This window comes from Lepidochelys kempii, chromosome 2, assembly GCF_965140265.1.
Source record: "Lepidochelys kempii isolate rLepKem1 chromosome 2, rLepKem1.hap2, whole genome shotgun sequence".
Taxonomy (NCBI): domain Eukaryota; kingdom Metazoa; phylum Chordata; order Testudines; family Cheloniidae; genus Lepidochelys; species Lepidochelys kempii.
The window spans coordinates 81,987,209-82,007,469 of record NC_133257.1 but is presented as its reverse complement, the minus strand read 5'-3'; the positions used below and the strand labels follow the sequence as shown (position 1 = coordinate 82,007,469).

General features: G+C 45.2%; 2 protein-coding genes across 2 annotated transcripts in view; one reads left to right on the top strand and one right to left on the bottom strand.

Annotated features, from left to right (window-relative positions):
- Nucleotides 1-20,261, bottom strand: part of TMEM241 (transmembrane protein 241) — a 202,576-nt gene that overhangs the window by 177,028 nt on the left and 5,287 nt on the right. The window contains 4 exon segments of the mRNA XM_073331400.1: nt 625-702; nt 3,797-3,878; nt 16,041-16,118; nt 19,427-19,473. Of these exon segments, the coding sequence (XP_073187501.1) occupies nt 625-702; nt 3,797-3,878; nt 16,041-16,118; nt 19,427-19,473 (285 nt within the window).
- Nucleotides 9,610-14,636, top strand: LOC140907930 (uncharacterized). The gene is made up of 3 exons (XM_073335024.1): nt 9,610-10,284; nt 10,872-11,010; nt 14,564-14,636. Exons 1-3 carry the CDS (start codon nt 9,702-9,704, stop codon nt 14,634-14,636), a joined length of 795 nt encoding a protein of 264 aa, XP_073191125.1. The 5' UTR covers nt 9,610-9,701.

Genomic DNA, 20,261 nt, shown 5'->3' with positions numbered 1-20,261 from the left:
AATCAGTGCAGACAGGAAAGCATGCAGGACTAATTTAGGCAGAGGTGAAAGTAAGCTGGTACGCCCCGGTGCGCCGTACTGGGGTGGATCGGCTTCCCCAGGTGCAATTTAAAGGGCCTGCGGCTCCCAGCAGCGGCTGGAACCCCGGCCCTTTAAATTGCTGCCAGAGCCCTGCTGCCGGAGCCCTGGGGTAGCGGCGGCAGAGCTGGGGCGGAGATTTAAAGGGCCTGGGGCAGTAGTGGTGGCTGGAGCCCTGTCCCTGGAGCCCTGCTGCTGGAGCCCTGGGGAAACGGTGGTGGGGCTCCGGGGATGATTTAAAGGGCCCAGGGCTCCAGCCGCTGCTACCACCCAGGGCCCTTTAAACCCCTGCCAGAGCCCCCGGCTGCTGCTGTTACTCTGGGGAGGGGGAAGGAGGCACTTGCTGGTACAGGGTGGGCCGGGGCTGGCTCTGACACCCACAGCCCCGCCCCTTCCGCCCGAGGCCCCGCCCCTTCCAGGGACCAGAGCCGGCCCCAGCAAGTCCCTAGACTTACTTTCACCCCTGAATTTAGGTATTAAAAGAAAAACAGCATCCTGTTATAGTGCAGTTACATTACTGGAGCTGGCTTTTCATATATCGATTACCTCTTTCTGCACAAACTTCTGGAATCCACAGGTTATAACTTCTGCTGCATTGTGGACAGTAAGGAACACAGGAATTGGCTGCCACCGGAGGAGGAAAATGACATTCAGAATTAGCACCCTATCTCTCTACAGTAAGCTGTTCTTATTCATTTTCCTATATCTATCTATTGATACAGAAACTTGGGTGTTACTTAAGACTAAGGCCTGGTCGACACTGGGCGGGAGGATCGATCTAAGATATGCAACTTCAGCTATGAGAATAGCGTAGCTGAAGTCGACGTACTTAGATCGACTTACCACGGCATCTTCACGGTGGTGAGTTGACTGCTGCCGCTCCCCCGTCAACTCTGCTTGCGCCTCTCGCAGCGGTGGAGTACAGAAGTCGACGGGAGAGCACTCGGGGATCGATTTATCGCGTCTAGGCTAAACATGATAGATCAACCCCTGATAGATCAATCGCTACCCGCCGATCCAGTGGGTAGTGTAAACCTGGCCTAAGGCATTGTGGGTGCCATGGTTTTACAGGTTTACCATCAGTTTCTCCTATGGAGAATTGCCATAAACTAGGGAAGAAGTATAGAACAGGGTACTCAAGCAGTACTGGAATTCTACCTTCAACCAAAAGGACCCAGAGGGGCCTCTTGCTGCTAGTCCAATTAAAGTAATCAAGAAACAGACAACAACAATAGTGATTAATCTGGCTCCAGGTGAAGTCAACTAGTCCCTATTAAAACATTCCTAGCTATAATGACAATTCAGATGGAGGAATGAACATATTTACACAATGATTACTTTAGACACCTTTAAATTAGCAAGAAAATGGGGAAAAAAACCCAAGCAAACAAAAGCACATGTAGACAGCAAATTGTCAGGGGCTCTTTCACTGGTACTGAAAACCTAACAAGTCCTGACCCCACAGCTGGACTTGGACTTCTGATGCCAAATGAGAAAGTTAAAATGAGACCATCTAATATAAGAATCTTGAGCTAGACACAATAGGAAACTCTAGAAATAATGATATCTAAAGAAAGTTGACACCAGAATTTACATTCTCCCTTTTGTGGAGCCAATTTACTACTTTTTGTGTGTGCTATTGGCTCCTTCTAGAGTCAAAAGAAATGTGTTTTAGAGCCAACAATTGCTCCAATTTGCCCAGCTCAGTTAACCGTCTCCATATGTTTATTGTCTTTGATGTGAATATTTTTTTAAAACGTATGAGTGGCTTTAGTTCTCATGAACGGAAGGTTTACTGGCTGGGACCAGCCAGTGCGATTGGATTCTGTGCAGACTTCCCCACATAATTCTGTCAATGCATCTCAGTCCAGACGCAAGCAATCCTCTTCCAGTTCCAGACCTGTCCTGAGCAGAGAGACAGATAGTGTTTTTTGTGACGTGCACAAAGAAGAATAGAGAGCCCAATACAATAAATAATTATGCGTGTACGTTGTTCACTCATAAGTGTTGGCAGGATTGGGCCCTTGGTGTGGAAATTAATTTCATTTAATTTCTACTTGGGAGGTAAACCATTGGATCTAAGAGCCAAAGATACTGCTGATAAGAGCAGGCTCAACTCCAGTGAACTTTTAAATCAATTTTCCTTACATCTGTATTATATACCTATAGTGGACATTGAAGCATGCATTTAGGACTGAAATTCATTCAAATACATGGGCCTACACACCAATTAGGGTCCATGAACCTAATGGGACTATTCACATGATTAACTTTCTCATGTGCCTAAGTGTCTGCAGGATTGGCCCTTAAATCCCCATTTGTGCACATCACAAAACCAAGTATGACTGGCAGCTTCAGTTCAAGAGAGGTTAGGACATGGACCACTAAGATCTGTGCATGGACGGGAACCTCATTGTGTGGATCTCTGCTCTCCTGCACAGAAGTGGGCTCAACCCTTCTTCTCCCCACAGAAGACATTCCCCTCTTTCCTGGATGTCCATGTATCCAGGCAGTAGGGAAGAGGTGGAAACTGGGTAAACCAAGGGAGGAGTGGCTGAACCGGGGATCTGACTGGGGAGGACTTACTCTGTACCTCCTCCATCCCTATGGAATACAGGCAGAGAAGACAATACAGCCTGAAGCCTGGTGATGCATTATTGTTTCCTTTTAGCCCTTTTCTGAAGGATCTGTGGTTAGTCACAGCCGGGGAAGCCAAATGGATCTGCTCTAATGAGGAGACAGAGAGGCCACCATTGTAGGTGACCAGGGGTGAGATTCAATCTGCAGGCAAATGGCCCCAGTTTCCTGAACAGCCACTGTAACCCACAGGGGATGAGATTGGGCCCCACAGCCTTTTCCGTGGCAATGAGGGGCCCTGCCCTTCACCCTCCCCACCCAACAAGATGAAGTTGAGGTGTATCACTGCAAGCAGATCCTTATGGAGATTTCTCTCCCCATCCCTGCTGTGGGTTTTAATGCGGGTGTGTATGATCTGGCTGTGGAGTTGAAGAGTGTTGTCTAGGTCTGGACTGGGATGCATTGACAAAACTCATAGGGAAGTTTGCACAGCATCTGATCACATAGACTGAACAATTCCTATAAAATAGTGCTATGGGTTTTTTTAAATAAGGTCACAGGATTTTCAAGAACCAAAAATACTAAAGGCAATTTAAACAAATGATATTAAATATTACTTAAAGCATACTTGACCTCACCTAGATCTTCACTGGCCTATTATGGTTTAAATGACTTTATGAATCCATTCAATCCCTTAATCTCTTCCCAAATAAAAAATTTGCAATTTATTTTTTCAAACCCCATTTTTTCAAATGTGTCAAAAATATCCTGTAAAAGGGACACAAGCCTTTTCCACTGATCTCATTGTGCATCTCATTTGCAATAGAGGAAAATTAAAAAAAACAGAGTTAGTAACTCCTCCAGAAACTTCTGTTTGCATAATAAGGCAGATTGGCGAGGCTCTATTCTGCAAGATGCTGAGCGTTCCTGGGAGGTGCTGAGTCCTCTCAGCTGTCACTGAAGTCAGTGGAAGTTCAGGGTGCGAGGTACATCTCAGTGGTGCTCCACACCTTGCAGGATCAAGACTCTAATCTCTAGTAGTGTTAGTAAAACAGCACTGAAGTCCTTGCTTGTAGAATATTTTCTTTACGCACGAAGTATAGAGAATCTGGTTATTCATTTCCATTGGTGTGTTTCTTACCAATCTAGATAATGCCCTGGAACCTGCATAGATAATGCCCACAAAAAGCACTGAAGCCGGGAGCCATGTCAGTACTTCAGACCTTAAAAAGAATGAAAAATACCATTATTTACCACATTCCTTTTACAAATGGCCATTAGCAGTAGTTGTTTATGGTGGACAACGTAAAAGGGGTTTCTCAAGCAAAGCAGTACATATTTAATTCAATGTTTTACCCCCACGTTCCCACCCCCGACTTACTTAGGAACGCTCCAGGACAGAAAAGAACAAGTTAACCCACCTAACCCCAAATTTCCCTTTTACAGAAGCAGCAGTTGTGCTCCCCAAAATATATCTCCCCAGAATACTTGTTTAACTTCCATTAACAACAATTGTTCGTATTGATTTTAACAGACAGAAATTTTCATTTTAATTGGCATCACTGATGCTCAATAGAAGTTGGAAGAACTGACAGATGAAGGTATAAAATGGCCTGTGTGATGCATATGTGTGTGTGTGTGTATATATAGGACAGGCAGGACAGAAAAGGTGGGGGAGTAGCACTGTATGTAAGGGAGCAGTATGACTGCTCAGAGCTCCGGTACGAAACTGTAGAAAAACCCGAGTGTCTCTGGATTAAGTTTAGAAGTGTGTGCAACAAGAGTGATGTAGTGGTGGGAGTCTGCTATAGACCACCGGACCAGGGGGATGAGGTAGATGAGGCTTTCTTCCGGCAGCTCACGGAAGCTACTAGATCGCATGCCCTGATTCTCATGGGTGACTTTAATTTTCCTGATATCTGCTGGGAGAGCAATACAGCAGTGCATAGACAATCCAGGAAGTTTTTGGAAAGCGTAGGGGACAATTTCCTGGCGCAAGTGCTGGAGGAGCCAACTAAGGGGGGGCGCTTTTCTTGACCTGCTGCTCACAAACTGGGTAGAATTAGTGGGGGAAGCAAAAGTGGATGGGAATCTGGGAGGCAGTGACCATGAGTTGGTTGAGTTCAGGATCCTGACGCAGGGAAGAAAGGTAAGCAGCAGGATACGGACCCTGGACTTCAGGAAAGCAGACTTCGACTCCCTCAGGGAACGGATGGCCAGGATCCCCTGGGGGACTAACTTGAAGGGGAAAGGAGTCCAGGAGAGCTGGCTGTATTTCAAGGAATCCCTGTTGAGGTTACAGGGACAAACCATCCCGATGAGTCGAAAGAATAGTAAATATGGCAGACGACCAGCTTGGCTTAATGGTGAAATCCTAGCGGATCTTAAACATAAAAAACAAGCTTACAAGAAGTGGAAGGTTGGACATATGACCAGGGAAGAGTATAAAAATATTGCTCGGGCATGTAGGAATGATATCAGGAGGGCCAAATCGCACCTGGAGCTGCAGCTAGCAAGAGATGTCAAGAGTAACAAGAAGGGTTTCTTCAGGTATGTTGGCAACAAGAAGAAAGCCAAGGAAAGTGTGGGCCCCTTACTGAATGAGGGAGGCAACCTAGTGACAGAGGATGTGGAAAAAGCTAATGTACTCAATGCTTTTTTTGCCTCTGTCTTCACGAACAAGGTCAGCTCCCAGACTACTGCACTGGGCATCACAAAATGGGGAAGAGATGGCCAGCCCTCTGTGGAGATAGAGGTGGTTAGGGACTATTTAGAAAAGCTGGACGTGCACAAGTCCATGGGGCCGGACGAGTTGCATCCGAGAGTGCTGAAGGAATTGGCGGCTGTGATTGCAGAGCCATTGGCCATTATCTTTGAAAACTCGTGGCGAACGGGGGAAGTCCCAGATGACTGGAAAAAGGCTAATGTAGTGCCAATCTTTAAAAAAGGGAAGGAGGATCCAGGGAACTACAGGCCAGTCAGCCTCACCTCAGTCCCTGGAAAAATCATGGAGCAGGTCCTCAAAGAATCAATCCTGAAGCACTTACATGAGAGGAAAGTGATCAGGAACAGCCAGCATGGATTCACCAAGGGAAGGTCATGCCTGACTAATCTAATTGCCTTCTATGATGAGATTACTGGTTCTGTGGATGAAGGGAAAGCAGTGGATGTATTGTTTCTTGACTTTAGTAAAGCTTTTGACACGGTCTCCCACAGTATTCTTGTCAGCAAGTTAAGGAAGTATGGGCTAGATGAATGCACTATAAGGTGGGTAGAAAGTTGGCTAGATTGTCGGGCTCAACGGGTAGTGATCAACGGCTCCATGTCTAGTTGGCAGCTGGTATCAAGTGGAGTGCCCCAAGGGTCGGTCCTGGGGCCGGTTTTGTTCAATATCTTCATAAATGATCTGGAGGATGGTGTGGATTGCACTCTCAGCAAATTTGCGGATGATACTAAACTGGGAGGAGTGGTAGATACGCTGGAGGGGAGGGATAGGATACAGAAGGACCTAGGCAAATTGGAGGATTGGGCCAAAAGAAATCTGATGAGGTTCAATAAGGATAAGTGCAGGGTCCTGCCCTTAGGATGGAAGAATCCAATGCACCGCTACAGACTAGGGACCGAATGGCTAGGCAGCAGTTCTGCGGAAAAGGACCTAGGGGTGACAGTGGACGAGAAGCTGGATATGAGTCAGCAGTGTGCCCTTGTTGCCAAGAAGGCCAATGGCATTTTGGGATGTATAAGTAGGGGCATAGCGAGCAGATCGAGGGACGTGATCGTTCCCCTCTATTCGACATTGGTGAGGCCTCATCTGGAGTACTGTGTCCAGTTTTGGGCCCCACACTACAAGAAGGATGTGGATAAATTGGAGAGAGTCCAGCGAAGGGCAACAAGAATGATTAGGGGTCTAGAACACATGACTTATGAGGAGAGGCTGAGGGAGCTGGGATTGTTTAGCCTGCAGAAGAGAAGAATGAGGGGGGATTTGATAGCTGCTTTCAACTACCTGAAAGGGGGTTCCAAAGAGGATGGCTCTAGACTGTTCTCAATGGTAGCAGATGACAGAATGAGGAGTAATGGTCTCAAGTTGCAGTGGGGGAGGTTTAGATTGGATATTAGGAAAAACTTTTTCACTAAGAGGGTGGTGAAACACTGGAATGCGTTACCTAGGGAGGTGGTAGAATCTCCTTCCTTAGAGGTTTTTAAGGTCAGGCTTGACAAAGCCCTGGCTGGGATGATTTAACTGGGAATTGGTCCTGCTTCGAGCAGGGGGTTGGACTAGATGACCTTCAGGGGTCCCTTCCAACCCTGATATTCTATGATTCTATGATTCTATATATATATATATATATATATATATACACACACACACACACATACATACAGGATGTACATGTTTATTCCTCAGCTAGATCTGCAAACATACTCCTCCAACAGGTCACTTAGCCCCTGTGGGATTTGCCTCTTGAGTTTTCAGAATGACATCCCTTTGACTAAGCCAAACTCCTAGAGGCAGTTTAACAACTAATATGGGCGAATGAAGTCATTCCAGCTTGAAGTAATTGTTCTTAGTCATGTTTTGTGCTGTGGGCTGAAGTTTCACCTTTATGAAGAGTCTTCAAAATTTGTTTTCTTCTGCAAGTCTCAGAAAGTAGGGGAGGAAAAGCGCCAAGCAAGTGGTTAACTTCAGTGTGAATGATATCAAATCCTGAATAAGGGGGTAAAGCGGGAGCAACTAAGGGCCTGATTCAAAGTTAATTGAAGTAAATAGGTTTTTCCATTGATTTCAGCTGGCTTTGGATCAGGCCTAACAGATCATGAAGTTACTCCAGAATATTTATTTTTTTAAAGTGTTGAATCCTAGTTCTTCCAAAGTAACACAAGCCCCTGGTTTACATCATGTTCATGAATTGTGGACAAGAGCCAAAAAGTGCAGTCACATGATGCAAAAAAAAGAAACCCTCCACTGAAGAATGTGAAATTAAAATGAGCTGAAATGAGGATATATGTGCAAAGATTTATGCAAATACAATGGAAGAAAAACAAACATCATGTTTCATTTCCTTCTGCACATTTCTTTTCATATATGCTTTTGAAGACACTTGACTAAAAACCCAGGAGAGCTAAAAGTCACAGACATAGAAATCCCCAGGCTTTCTTGTTTATTGGGTAGTTATGATCATTTGGTAGGAATAATGCACCTTTTAAGGCTATTTACTTCCATTTAAATTTTGCCTGAATCAGGATCTGAACCTACTGTAGTGTATGACCAATGAGTTCACATCAGATGCCTACCTAAAGCAAACTATGCCATTGGAATGGAGAACTCTGGGAAAATAAAACCCCACAACTTGAGTACTGGATTCCCATTTGGAACATAAAAACAAAAAAACCCTGATCACCATGTGAAGTTTCAGGAATTCCAGAAATGTTTATATCTCCAATGCAATCACAAAATGCAGTGGAAAAGAATTTCAAAAGCAGTTCCCAGGATGTAACAGTAGGTTCTATGCTGCCAAGAGGGAATTTCAGGGTTGGAAAAGAATGCCTGGATGTCTGATGTAATGTTTCATCAGCAATAAGCACTCCTATATGCAGGCCAGTCCAATAGTCAGGTTCAGTGTAGCTAGGTGGGCTGGAGAGCCTGGGGCTAAGCCAACCCTGATTACAGGATGAGCTCCACCTGAGAGGAATCAGGGATTCCAGTATAAAAAGTGCAGGAAGGTGCAATGAAGGGGAAAAACATCAAGAAGCTGTGGCAAAGTCTGCAGAAAGTGCTCCAGGCATGGAGGACACCATGACCAAGCAGGGAAGTGACTGCAAAGCTTGTCAGACAGGGAGGCCTCAGAGGAGAAAGAGAAACCTGGAGTTGTGTAGATTTATGAATGGACTCTGTTTTTTGGGGGGGAGGTTTGGTTTTATTTACAGTTTATTTTATATTAATAAGCCCAGTCCCTAAGGATGGGTATGTTTGACCAAGAAAAAGCCTCAAGTAAAGTTTCTTCGAATAGTCCAAGAGGGGAAACTGAAGAAGGCTGCCTGTAGTGCGACCATAGGCCAAGAGAGGGCACATGGGAGGCAGCTGGTTGGATTACACTGAGGCTTGGTTTATGCTACAAGGTTAAATTGACATAAGCTGCCTTGCGTCAACCTATCTGTGAAAGTATCTTCACTTAAATTTGACTCCTGCCGATGTAAGTGCCTCTCTACTCCAATTTAGTAACACCAGCTCTCTAAGTGGCGTAAGGTCACATGGTCGACGTATTTAGGTCGATGCAGTGTCAGTGTAGATACTGTGTTGCTTACGTTGACTGTTACTGGCTTTCAGGAGCCGCCCCACAATGCCGCACACTGACAATACAATCGATACACGTGCTCCTGGTAAGCCTGGTAAGCCACACCAATACAAGGAGCCAAGTGTGCACCCACACACAAGCGATTTAATAACTGCGGTGACTGTATGCTGACATAAGTTAGGTCAATATAATTCTGTAATGTAGACATGGCCTGAGTCACTTGTACTAACATGACTGACAGCAGAACGCAGTGACATGCATACAGGGAAGTAAACTGCTGTAACAAAGACAGGAAAGGAAAAGTCAGCTGCCTGGCTGTTAGGATGTGATCCAAGGCCCACTGAAGACAGTAGAAAGACTCATTAACTACAGTGGGCTTTGAATCAGACCCTTAACCCTGGTCTACACTAGGACTTTAGGTCGAATTTAGCAGCGTTAAATCGATGTAAACCTGCACCCGTCCACACAATGAAGCCCTTTATTTCGACTTAAAGGGCTCTTAAAATCGATTTCCTTACTCCACCCCTGACAAGTGGATTAGCGCTTAAATCGACGTTGCCGGCTCGAATTTGGGGTACTGTGGACACAATTCGATGGTATTGGCCTCCGGGAGCTATCCCAGAGTGCTCCATTATGACCGCTCTGGACAGCACTCTCAACTCAGATGCACTGGCCAGGTAGACAGGAAAAGAACCGCGAACTTTTGAATCTCATTTCCTGTTTGGCCAGCGTGGCAAGCTGCAGGTGACCATGCAGAGCTCATCAGCACAGGTGACCATGATGGAGTCCCAGAATCGCAAAAGAGCTCCAGCATGGACTGAACGGGAGGTACGGGATCTGATCGCTGTTTGGGGAGAGGAATCCGTGCTATCAGAACTCCGTTCCAGTTTTCGAAATGCCAAAACCTTTGTGAAAATCTCCCAGGGCATGAAGGACAGAGGCCATAACAGGGACCCGAAGCAGTGCCGCGTGAAACTGAAGGAGCTGAGGCAAGCCTACCAGAAAACCAGAGAGGCGAACAGCCGCTCTGGGTCAGAGCCCCAAACATGCCGCTTCTATGATGAGCTGCATGCCATTTTAGGGGGTTCAGCCACCACTACCCCAGCCGTGTTGTTTGACTCCTTCAATGGAGATGGAGGCAATACGGAAGCAGGTTTTGGGGACGAAGATGATGATGAGGAGGAGGAGGTTGTAGATAGCTCACAGCAAGCAAGCGGAGAAACCGGTTTTCCCGACAGCCAGGAACTGTTTCTCACCCTAGACCTGGAGCCAGTACCCCCCGAACCCACCCAAGGCTGCCTCCTGGACCCAGCAGGCGGAGAAGGGACCTCTGGTGAGTGTACCTTTTAAAATACTATACATGGTTTAAAAGCAAGCATGTGAAAGGATTACTTTGCCCTGGCATTTGCGGTTCTCCTAGATGTAGTCCTAAAGCCTTTGCAAAAGGTTTCTGGGGAGGGCAGCCTTATTGCGTCCTTCATGGTAGGACACTTTACCACTCCAGGACAGTAACACGTACTCGGGAATCATTGTAGAACAAAGCATTGCAGTGTATGTTTGCTGGCATTCAAACAACATCCGTTCTTTATCTCTCTGTGTTATCCTCAGGAGAGTGAGATATAATTCATGGTCACCTGGTTGAAATAGAGTGCTTTTCTTCAGGGGACACTCAGAGGAGCCCATTCCTGCTGGGCTGTTTGCCTGTGGCTAAACAGAAATGTTCCCCGCTGTTAGCCACAGGGAGGGGGGAAGGTTGAGGGGGTAGTCACGCAGTGGGAGGAGGCAAAATGCGACCGTGTAACGAAAGCACATGTGCTATGTATGTAATGTTAACAGCAAGGTTTACCCTGAAAGAGTGTAGCCACTGTTTTATAAAATGTGTCTTTTTAAATACCGCTGTCCCTTTTTTTTCTCCACCAGCTGCATGTGTTTCAATGATCACAGGATCTTCTCCTTCCCAGAGGCTAGTGAAGCTTAGAAAGAAAAAAAAACACACTCGTGATGAAATGTTCTCCGAGCTCATGCTGTCCTCCCACACTGACAGAGCACAGACGAATGCGTGGAGGCAAATAATGTCAGAGTGCAGGAAAGCACAAAATGACCGGGAGGAGAGGTGGCGGGCTGAAGAGAGTAAGTGGTAGGCTGAAGAGAGTAAGTGGCGGGCTGAAGACAGGGCTGAAGCTCAAATGTGGCGGCAGCGTGATGAGAGGAGGCAGGATTCAATGCTGAGGCTGGTGCAGGACCAAACCAGTATGCTCCAATGTATGGTTGAGCTGCAGCAAAGGCAGCTGGAGCACAGACTGCCACTGCAGCCCCTCTGTAACCAACCGGCCTCCTCCCCAAGTTCCATAGCCTCCACACCCAGACGCCCAAGAACGCGGTGGGGGGGCCTCCGGCCAACCAGCCACTCCACCACAGAGGATTGCCCAGAAAAAAGAAGGCTGTCATTCAATAAATTTTAAAGTTGTAAACTTTTAAAGTGCTGTGTGGCATTTTCCTTCCCTCCTCCACCACCCCTCCTGGGCTACCTTGGTAGTCATCCCCCTGTTTGTGTGATGAATGAATAAAGAATGCATGAATGTGAAGCAACAATGACTTTATTGCCTCTGCAAGCGGTGATTGAAGGGAGGAGGGGTGGGTGGTTAGCTTACAGGGAAGTAGAGTGAACCAAGGGGCGGGGGGTTTCATCAAGGAGAAACAAACAGAACTTTCACACTGTAGCCTGGCCAGTCATGAAACTGGTTTTCAAAGCTTCTCTGATGCGTACCGCGCCCTCCTGTGCTCTTCTAACCGCCCTGGTGTCTGGCTGCGCGTAACCAGCAGCCAGGCGATTTGCCTCAACCTCCCACCCCGCCATAAACGTCTCCCCCTTACTCTCACAGATATTGTGGAGCACACAGCAAGCAGTAATAACAGTGGGAATATTGGTTTCGCTGAGGTCTAAGCGAGTCAGTAAACTGCGCCAGCGCGCCTTTAAACGTCCAAATGCACATTCTACCACCATTCTGCACTTGCTCAGCCTGTAGTTGAACAGCTCCTGACTACTGTCCAGGCTGCCTGTGTACGGCTTCATGAACCATGGCATTAAGGGGTAGGCTGGGTCCCCAAGGATACATATAGGCATTTCAACATCCCCAACAGTTATTTTCTGGTCTGGGAATAAAGTCCCTTCCTGCAGCTTTTGAAACAGACCAGAGTTCCTGAAGATGCGAGCATCATGCACCTTTCCCGGCCATCCCACGTTGATGTTGGTGAAACGTCCCTTGTGATCCACCAGAGCTTGCAGCACTATCGAAAAGTACCCCTTGCGGTTTATGTACTCGGCGGCTTGGTGCTCCGGTGCCAAGATAGGGATATGGGTTCCGTCTATAGCCCCACCACAGTTAGGGAATCCCATTGCAGCAAAGCCATCCACTATGACCTGCACATTTCCCAGGGTCACTACCCTTGATATCAGCAGATCTTTGATTGCGTGGGCTACTTGCATCACAGCAGCCCCCACAGTAGATTTGCCCACTCCAAATTGATTCCCAACTGACCGGTAGCTGTCTGGCGTTGCAAGCTTCCACAGGGCTATCGCCACTCGCTTCTCAACTGTGAGGGCTGCTCTCATCTTGGTATTCATGCGCCTCAGGGCAGGGGAAAGCAAGTCACAAAGTTCCATGAAAGTGCCCTTACGCATGCGAAAGTTTCACAGCCACTGGGAATCGTCCCAGACCTGCAACACTATGCGGTCCCACCAGTCTGTGCTTGTTTCCCAAGCCCAGAATCGGCGTTCCACAGCATGAACCTGCCCCATTAGCACCATGATGCATGCATTGGCAGGGCCCATGCTTTCAGAGAAATCTGTGTCCATGTCCTGATCACTCACGTGACCGCGCTGACGTCGCCTCCTCGCCCGGTATCGCTTTGCCAGGTTCTGGTGCTGCATATACTGCTGGATAATGCGTGTGGTGTTTAATGTGCTCCTAATTGCCAAAGTGAGCTGAGTGGCCTCCATGCTTGCCTTGGTATGGCGTCCGCACAGAAAAAAGGCGCGGAACGATTGTCTGCCATTGCTCTGACGGAGGGAGGGGCAACTGACGACACGGCTTACAGGGTTGGCTTCAGGGAGCTAAAATCAACAAAGGGGGTGGCTTTACATCAAGGAGTATTTCAGGCAGGACTTCACGGAGGGTTCCAATAAGAAATGGTGCACCTAAGTTATTGTCCTTATTGGAACAAGAAGGTTAGCCTGGCCTCTGATTGATACATGGCTAGATTTACCTCGCTGTACCTTCTCTGTGAGTGACTGCAGTGTGACCTAGAAGAATGAGTCCCCTAGACAGGGGAGGGGGGGAAGCAAATGAGTACAAAACAAATCTGGTCTATTTCTTGTTTTGACCCACTCCATCTATCTTTTACATCTTTGGCTGGCAGCAGACGGTGCAGAAGGACTGCATGCCATCCACATCTCATGGCTGCTCAGCAGAAGATGGTACAGTACGACTGCTAGCAGTCCGTATCGCCTGCCCGCTCACCATAAGACGGTTCAATAGGACTGACTGCAGGACTAAAGAGAATGACCTGGTCAAGTCACTCCAAATTTAGTCCCTGCGCCCATGTCTGCCCAGGCGCTCCCAGCCGACGTGGCCAGGAGCACCTCGGACATGACGATGACGGCTACCAGTCGTACTGTACCGTCTGCTGCCACAAGGCAAGGGGTTGCTGCTACTGTGTAGCAATGTCGTACCGCGTCTGCCAGCACCCAGGAGACATAGGGTGACAGTTACCTGAGCGGGCTCCATGCTTGCCGTGGTATGGCGTCTGCACAGGTAACTCAGGAAAAAAGGCGCGAAATGATTGTCTGCCCTTGCTTTCACGGAGGGAGGGAACGGGGGCCTGACGATATGTACCCAGAACCACCCGCGACAATGTTTTAGCCCCATCAGGCATTGGGATCTCAACCCAGAATTCTAATGGGCAGCGGAGACTGCGGGAACTGTGGGATAGCTACCCACAGTGCAACGCTCCGGAAGTCGACGCTAGCCTCGGTACTGTGGAAGCGCTCCGCCGAGTTAATGCACTTAGAGCATTTTCTGTGGGGACACACACACACTCGAATATATAAAACCGATTTCTAAAAAACCGACTTCTATAAATTCGACCTTATTCCGTAGTGTAGACATACCCTTAGAGCTCTGCATTTCTCTTTGAGTGAATGCAATATGAATCATAGTCTCTTACTCCGAGTAACTATGGAGATATGCATAGCCCCTAAGGCTAGGAACATCTCCAACTCTCTTCAGAGCCCTTCTTGCTGACCCAAGTTCCATACAGAGTTACAAATCCAACCTTTTTGCAGCTAGGAGAATGGTGACTGTGGTGGCCTTGGGAGTTGGGGGGAGATAAACTGTGGTGTCCAAAAAGCTAAAGAAATCTTGCTGTAAGCCACATGCATTATATAACTCAGTATCTGCTGCATTTTAGCTTTTATAAAAGATATTTCTTGGGTTCAGGATCAGAAGTACATGCAGGAGAAAGGGATATTCCAGTGCAAAGCTAATGGGGCTACATTTTTCAAAAGCACCCTTTAAGTTTGGGTGCCTTACTTGATGCGCCTGTTTTTTCAGAGGTTTTGAACACAGCTCCCAGAAGCATCACTTGGAGATGTGGACACTTGGCATCTCTGAAAACCAAGCTTAGCTATCTAAAGATGGGCACTCAAAAATCAAAGCCACCCAGAATTAAAGAGTATTTCTGAAAATTTGGACCTAAATGTCTTACACCAATTGCAGTACCTAGCTAAGGGTACAGCAAAATATGAGACTTCATACAAAGACTGGAATATAATTACAGTGTTTTGAAGAATGAGTCCAAAGCATTGGCTATGCCTAGTTATTTAATTTAGTCATTAACTAATAGTTAGAGAAATCCTGCTCCATAAAACTATGGAGAAATTCTCTCAACTGTTAATCTCTCAGGGGTTGTTAGTCTCATTTAGTTCCCTATATCAGACTGACATCTAGTGGATGTAAGGTTTTGTTTCCAAAACATACAAAAAAGCTGGTCAAATTTTTCCATCAAAACTTTTTTTTTATATATATAAAATGGCTCTTCAACAAAATCCAAAGTTTTCATCTAAAATTTTCTTCAACCTTTTTCAGGGTTTTCATTGAAAGAAACAAACATTAGAAACAAAAAAATTTCAGTTTAGTTTTGGGTATGGCTTTAAATTTTTCAACAACCCATAAAAACTCAAAGAAAAAATGTGACAAACAATTTTGATTTTGTTTTCATCAGAAAAAAAATCATTTCCAAATGAGGCCTGCTTAAAAAAAAAATTGAGAGGATGTAACTTATGCCTGCATCCCTTCTGGATTTCCAGAATATATTAAGGGTAAAGAAAAATAATGCATATAGAATAAAAGTTTGTTAATAATTGTAGTTACCAACTACCACCAACAAAACAAGGCTGTTCCCCGAAGGGCCTGATCCTGTCAATGTCAATGAAAGTTTTGGCCCAAAATGTTCCCACTCTAGCCAAATTGCTTATAAAAACACATTGGGACAAATTCTGTTCCCATCTATGTCCCTGCAACCTCTCTGAAGTCAGTCTAGTTACTTGGGCACAAGCGAAAACAAAATTCAGCCCATTACTTGCAAACAAAAGGATTCCATTCAAAATTATGAAGTCCAAAGGTACAATGCCCTATTCAAATTGTTTGGATCTCAACACAAAAGTGCGCTATCTGAAAAACCTATCAACTAGTATCACCATGAAAATTTCACTCCTTTATCAAATAAAATAGATGTATCTTTTTAATTACAACCAAAAATATGTAAATCAAGTAATCTGTGATGCTACTACCTTTTCCTACTCACTCTTCATAGAAAATTGAACCTCCATATCATCCATGGGTTATATCTCATGCCTTTGCTAAGTGGAGTTGGTCTGTTTGAAAACTGTACATTTATACTCTGAACTGTGCTCACTTTCCATCTGCTCCTACATGGCAGCTCAATACTTTCCTCTGCAGCAAACCTAACTGTGTCATAGTCCAACAACAAAAAATAAATATTAATGACGTGTTGCAGAGTTCACTGTACCTTGAACTGCAACTGATCTCCACCCAGCCCAGCTTCCAGGAGACGTGGAGCAGAAATCCACCAACTAACGTCTGCCACCTGAAACAACACAGAACAGTCACTCTGGTGGTTTTTTTAAATATCACAAACCATATTTCCCATAGCGAAATTAGGTTTCCCCCATATGTGGCTTGGCATCTTTTCTTGTAGTGCCTCCTAGCCCTGGAATGTCAGCCCTGAGCCTGTACAGCAGTGGTGGGCAACCTGCGGCCTGGCAGGGTAAACCACTGGCGTATTGCCAGACAGTTTGTTTACATTTTCATAGCCACCTGCAGCTCCCAGTGGCCACAGTTCGCCATTCCCAGCCAATGGGAGCTGCGGGAAGCGGCAGCCAGCACATCCCTACTGCCCGCGCCACTTCCCGCAGCTCCCATTGGCCGGGAACGGTGAACCACAGCCACTGGGAGCTGCGGGCAGCCGTGAAAATGTAAACAAACTGTCTGACGGTACACCAGTGGATTACCCTGACGGGCTGCAGGTTGCCCACCACTGCTGTACAGCATGCAGCCCTGCTCTTTTCTTTTAAAACCTATCTCTCCACCCCATCCATCACTCTGGCTACTGCCCCAAATCTAATTGTATTCAAATATACTTTATAAGGAAAAAACTGACCACATTAAAAATTAGCACCCTTGCTCTCTTACATTATAACTTTGGTCCTTCCATATACTCTCCCCACACCCTTCATTTATGGTCTCTTGCTCTGGGTTCAAGTAGATTGTAGGCAGGGATCTGTCAGTTTATTTGTCTGATAAGCACTATGCATGCTAATCATACCCAAATGCTAACTTTCTATTCCATTATATTATAGAAGGGAGAAAGGAAAAGAAAACCGTTAAATAAACAATATTTTGGGATTGACCTTCCTCTTTGTCTTTGTATGTTGTTGGGGGGAGGGTTGTTTTGGTTTTGGGGTTCTTTCTGTCCATCTGTTTAAGTTTAAATCCTATAAACACTATTGGATCTAAGGCTTCAATAACTGGCTTCGTTTGGATCATTCCTGGCAATAAGCACCAGGGATACCATGTGTAGTCCCACTGACTTCACATATCAACGCGAACATGACTATTCATGGTAGCTCACACTAGGCCTGGATTGAAAACTCCCTACTGCACAAACTGTACTTTTTTCTATATAGTGCCAAGCATACCGTCAATAACAATCAAATAACAAATACATAGACGGCCCACAGCACTCTTTAATCTGTAGCTTCTAGAGAGAGCTTCTTCATAACTGGCTAGTTTTTTGTTCAAATCCAAAACTTCCTGGATCTGCCACTATATTGGTATTTCACAATAACTAATAACACTCTGCCCTATCAGAAGAGCCTTCTCTATCCTACCAGAGAAACAGCATGTGAAATCATGAAAGGACTGTGAGGGAATTTATTTTAAACTATAAAAAGAAAATCTGTATACTCAGTGCTAGTTTTATGTTCCACATTTCCTTTTCCTTTGGTTTAGCAAAGTTTTTTGGGGGGGTGCGGGGTTTGAATACTATTTGCTTTATATTCAGTAAATGTTTAGTGTACTGTGCTGTAATGCGAAACCATTGTAACCTGTGTAACTGTTAGGCACAAAGGTTTTGTTTGCCTGTTAGTCCTTTCATTGTTAAGCGGTGTGTTGCAAAAAAAGAAAAGAAAGACACCATCACATGCAATTCACTCTACAGCAGTGGTGGGCAAATATAAACAAACTGTCTGGCGGCCTGCCAGTGGATTACCCTGACGGCTATGTGTGGCCCGCGGGCCGCAGGTTGCCCACCACTGCTCTACAGCCTGATGCTGGTGGAAAGCAGATAGATTACTGCCCACAGGGAACATTAAGAACAATCAGTGCAGTTACAACAGTTCACTTTACCTTGTTTAGATGAGGGGCATACAATAATGTAAAAGCTGGGTAAGCCGGATGTTCATCAGGGGCTTGATCCTGCTCCCATTCAAATCAAAACTCCCATTAACATTAATGGTGCAGGATCAAGTCCCAGAGAGCAAACGCACCTCTGGTACTGAAGATAATCCTACAAGGTACAGAGCACCCACCACTCCTGTTGAAGTCAATGAGAGTTGAAGGTCCTCAGCACCTTGCAGGAGAGAACCCTACATTAGACAGAGAACACAAGCAATGACAACAGACCTATGGCAGGGTTAGATGGTGAGGATAAGGTGCTTTTCTCCCCTGCTCACTTACTCCAAAATCTAAAGCGATAATATGCAAAGGCCTTTTAACAGTCAGCATTTACCAACCATCACTACACCAAAATAGCCCACTATTTCCGTGTACTCAGGAAAGGAAATAACTGCAGCAACTCAGATAGCACGGTGTGGTAACTGCTAGTGAATGCTGACTTTTAATGAGGACTTACCATATTTGTCTTCTACATACTCCCCTCACACACACTTCATCCCAGAAAATATGAAGTATTGCGGGGGGGGGGAATGTTTGTTTATACAGTGCCTAGTACAGTGGGGTCCTGGTCCATGACCAGGCCTCTTGGGTGAAACAGTAGTATAAAGTAATTTGTACACACATTGACAGTAGAACAGACTCCTGAAAAAAGATGTCATAACTCTTTTTTGGATTAATAGACCTCCCAGGCCTCAAAGAAAATGGAGATTCATAGGGGTTCATCACAGTCATGGGGGGGAAAAGACAGAAAAAGTTAGGTAATGGTCCACGACTTGAAAATATCCACTCTGCATAAACACTATTGGCAGGTCACATATGCCAAGAGAACAAAAATTATGATGAAATCCTGACCTCCATTAACATCAATGGGCGAGGATTTCACTCAATATCTTTTATAAATTGATGACAGCAGTGAAAGTAAATACAGCTAACTTGGCCAAAACAAAAGGCTTGTCAGAGTCACTGCATAAAGTTGTGATTTGTAATACTGTACAGAATTACAATTAAGAAATGGGCTGAGCTTGAAAATAAAGTGTCCTTGTATTTGTATTAGCCTAGATACAGATTCGTATTTAATTGTTAGCATATTGGAAGAAATTAAATGAATCACATATGCACATAAGCCAAAATCAGTACTTCTTAAAATGGTGTGGGAATCTTATAATTGCTATTTTCCTAGATTAAAATATCAGGCCACCATAAAAACTAGAATTGATGGAGCGGCTGTTGACCTTGTAAACAGATACTTTACCAGGATGACATTAATAATAACACAGACAAATTAACAAACACTTTACTAGGGCTCCATGGAGTATGTTTTCTAGACAAGAAAAGCCTGTAATGACAGGAGATGCTAAAGTTAGCTTCAGCATGGAACAGCTAGACGTTTACTGATTAGAGTCATATTTCAAACAAATGTGTTTTTCAAATGGTACTTACCCTTGAAAAAGGGTAGGGTAGGTGAATTTCAGGACAGACAGGACATACTGGAAAACAAATACAAAGTTAATGAACATTACACATCCATGGTGTTATAACATTAACAGACATTCACAAAAGTAATGGAGTACAAGAAACTTCTACAGAAAAAAGCACGAGCAAGGAATTCTAAAATCAGTGCAATAGACACACATCCCCAGTGCAGAACTGTTCTTAGCATTTCAGATGTGCTGGCCCCTGCCTCATTCAGTGCAGGAGTTACATGGCATTAGAGTAAATAAAGGCTGAGGGCTGCACATTGAACAATGGAGAGAAATATAAATATTGGACAGCTGTCACATTCACTGAGCACCTTCCACACTGCACATGAGGCAAGGATCTGGAGGAAAAAAAATGTGACATGTAATTAAAACTGTATCATCTTACACGTCCACCCTGGGGCAGAGGTAAGGTTGAATGGGCATGTTAACTTTGCCATTTCCTGACGATGAGCGGTGCACTTCGCAATCTCAGTGTGGTTAGTATAGGTTATTTGCATATAATATTAACTAGTGTTTGGAAAGTGCTTTGGAAATGTAACATGCTACAGAAGAAGCATTAATATTGTTTCTTTAGAATGTTTTAGCAGATCAGTATGTGTGGGATGTGGATCCTAGGGTGATTTCCCACATATGTGCCTCTGCAAATAAGGAGCAAAAATCTACCCACACTTATGCCTATGCAGCACCGAAGTACTTGCTATGACCAGGTTTATAAACACCATCCCCAGTAAAAGGGAGAAGGAGTTAAACTTTCTCAGAAGAAAGGAAAAATACCTGCCATACCCAAAGATGCT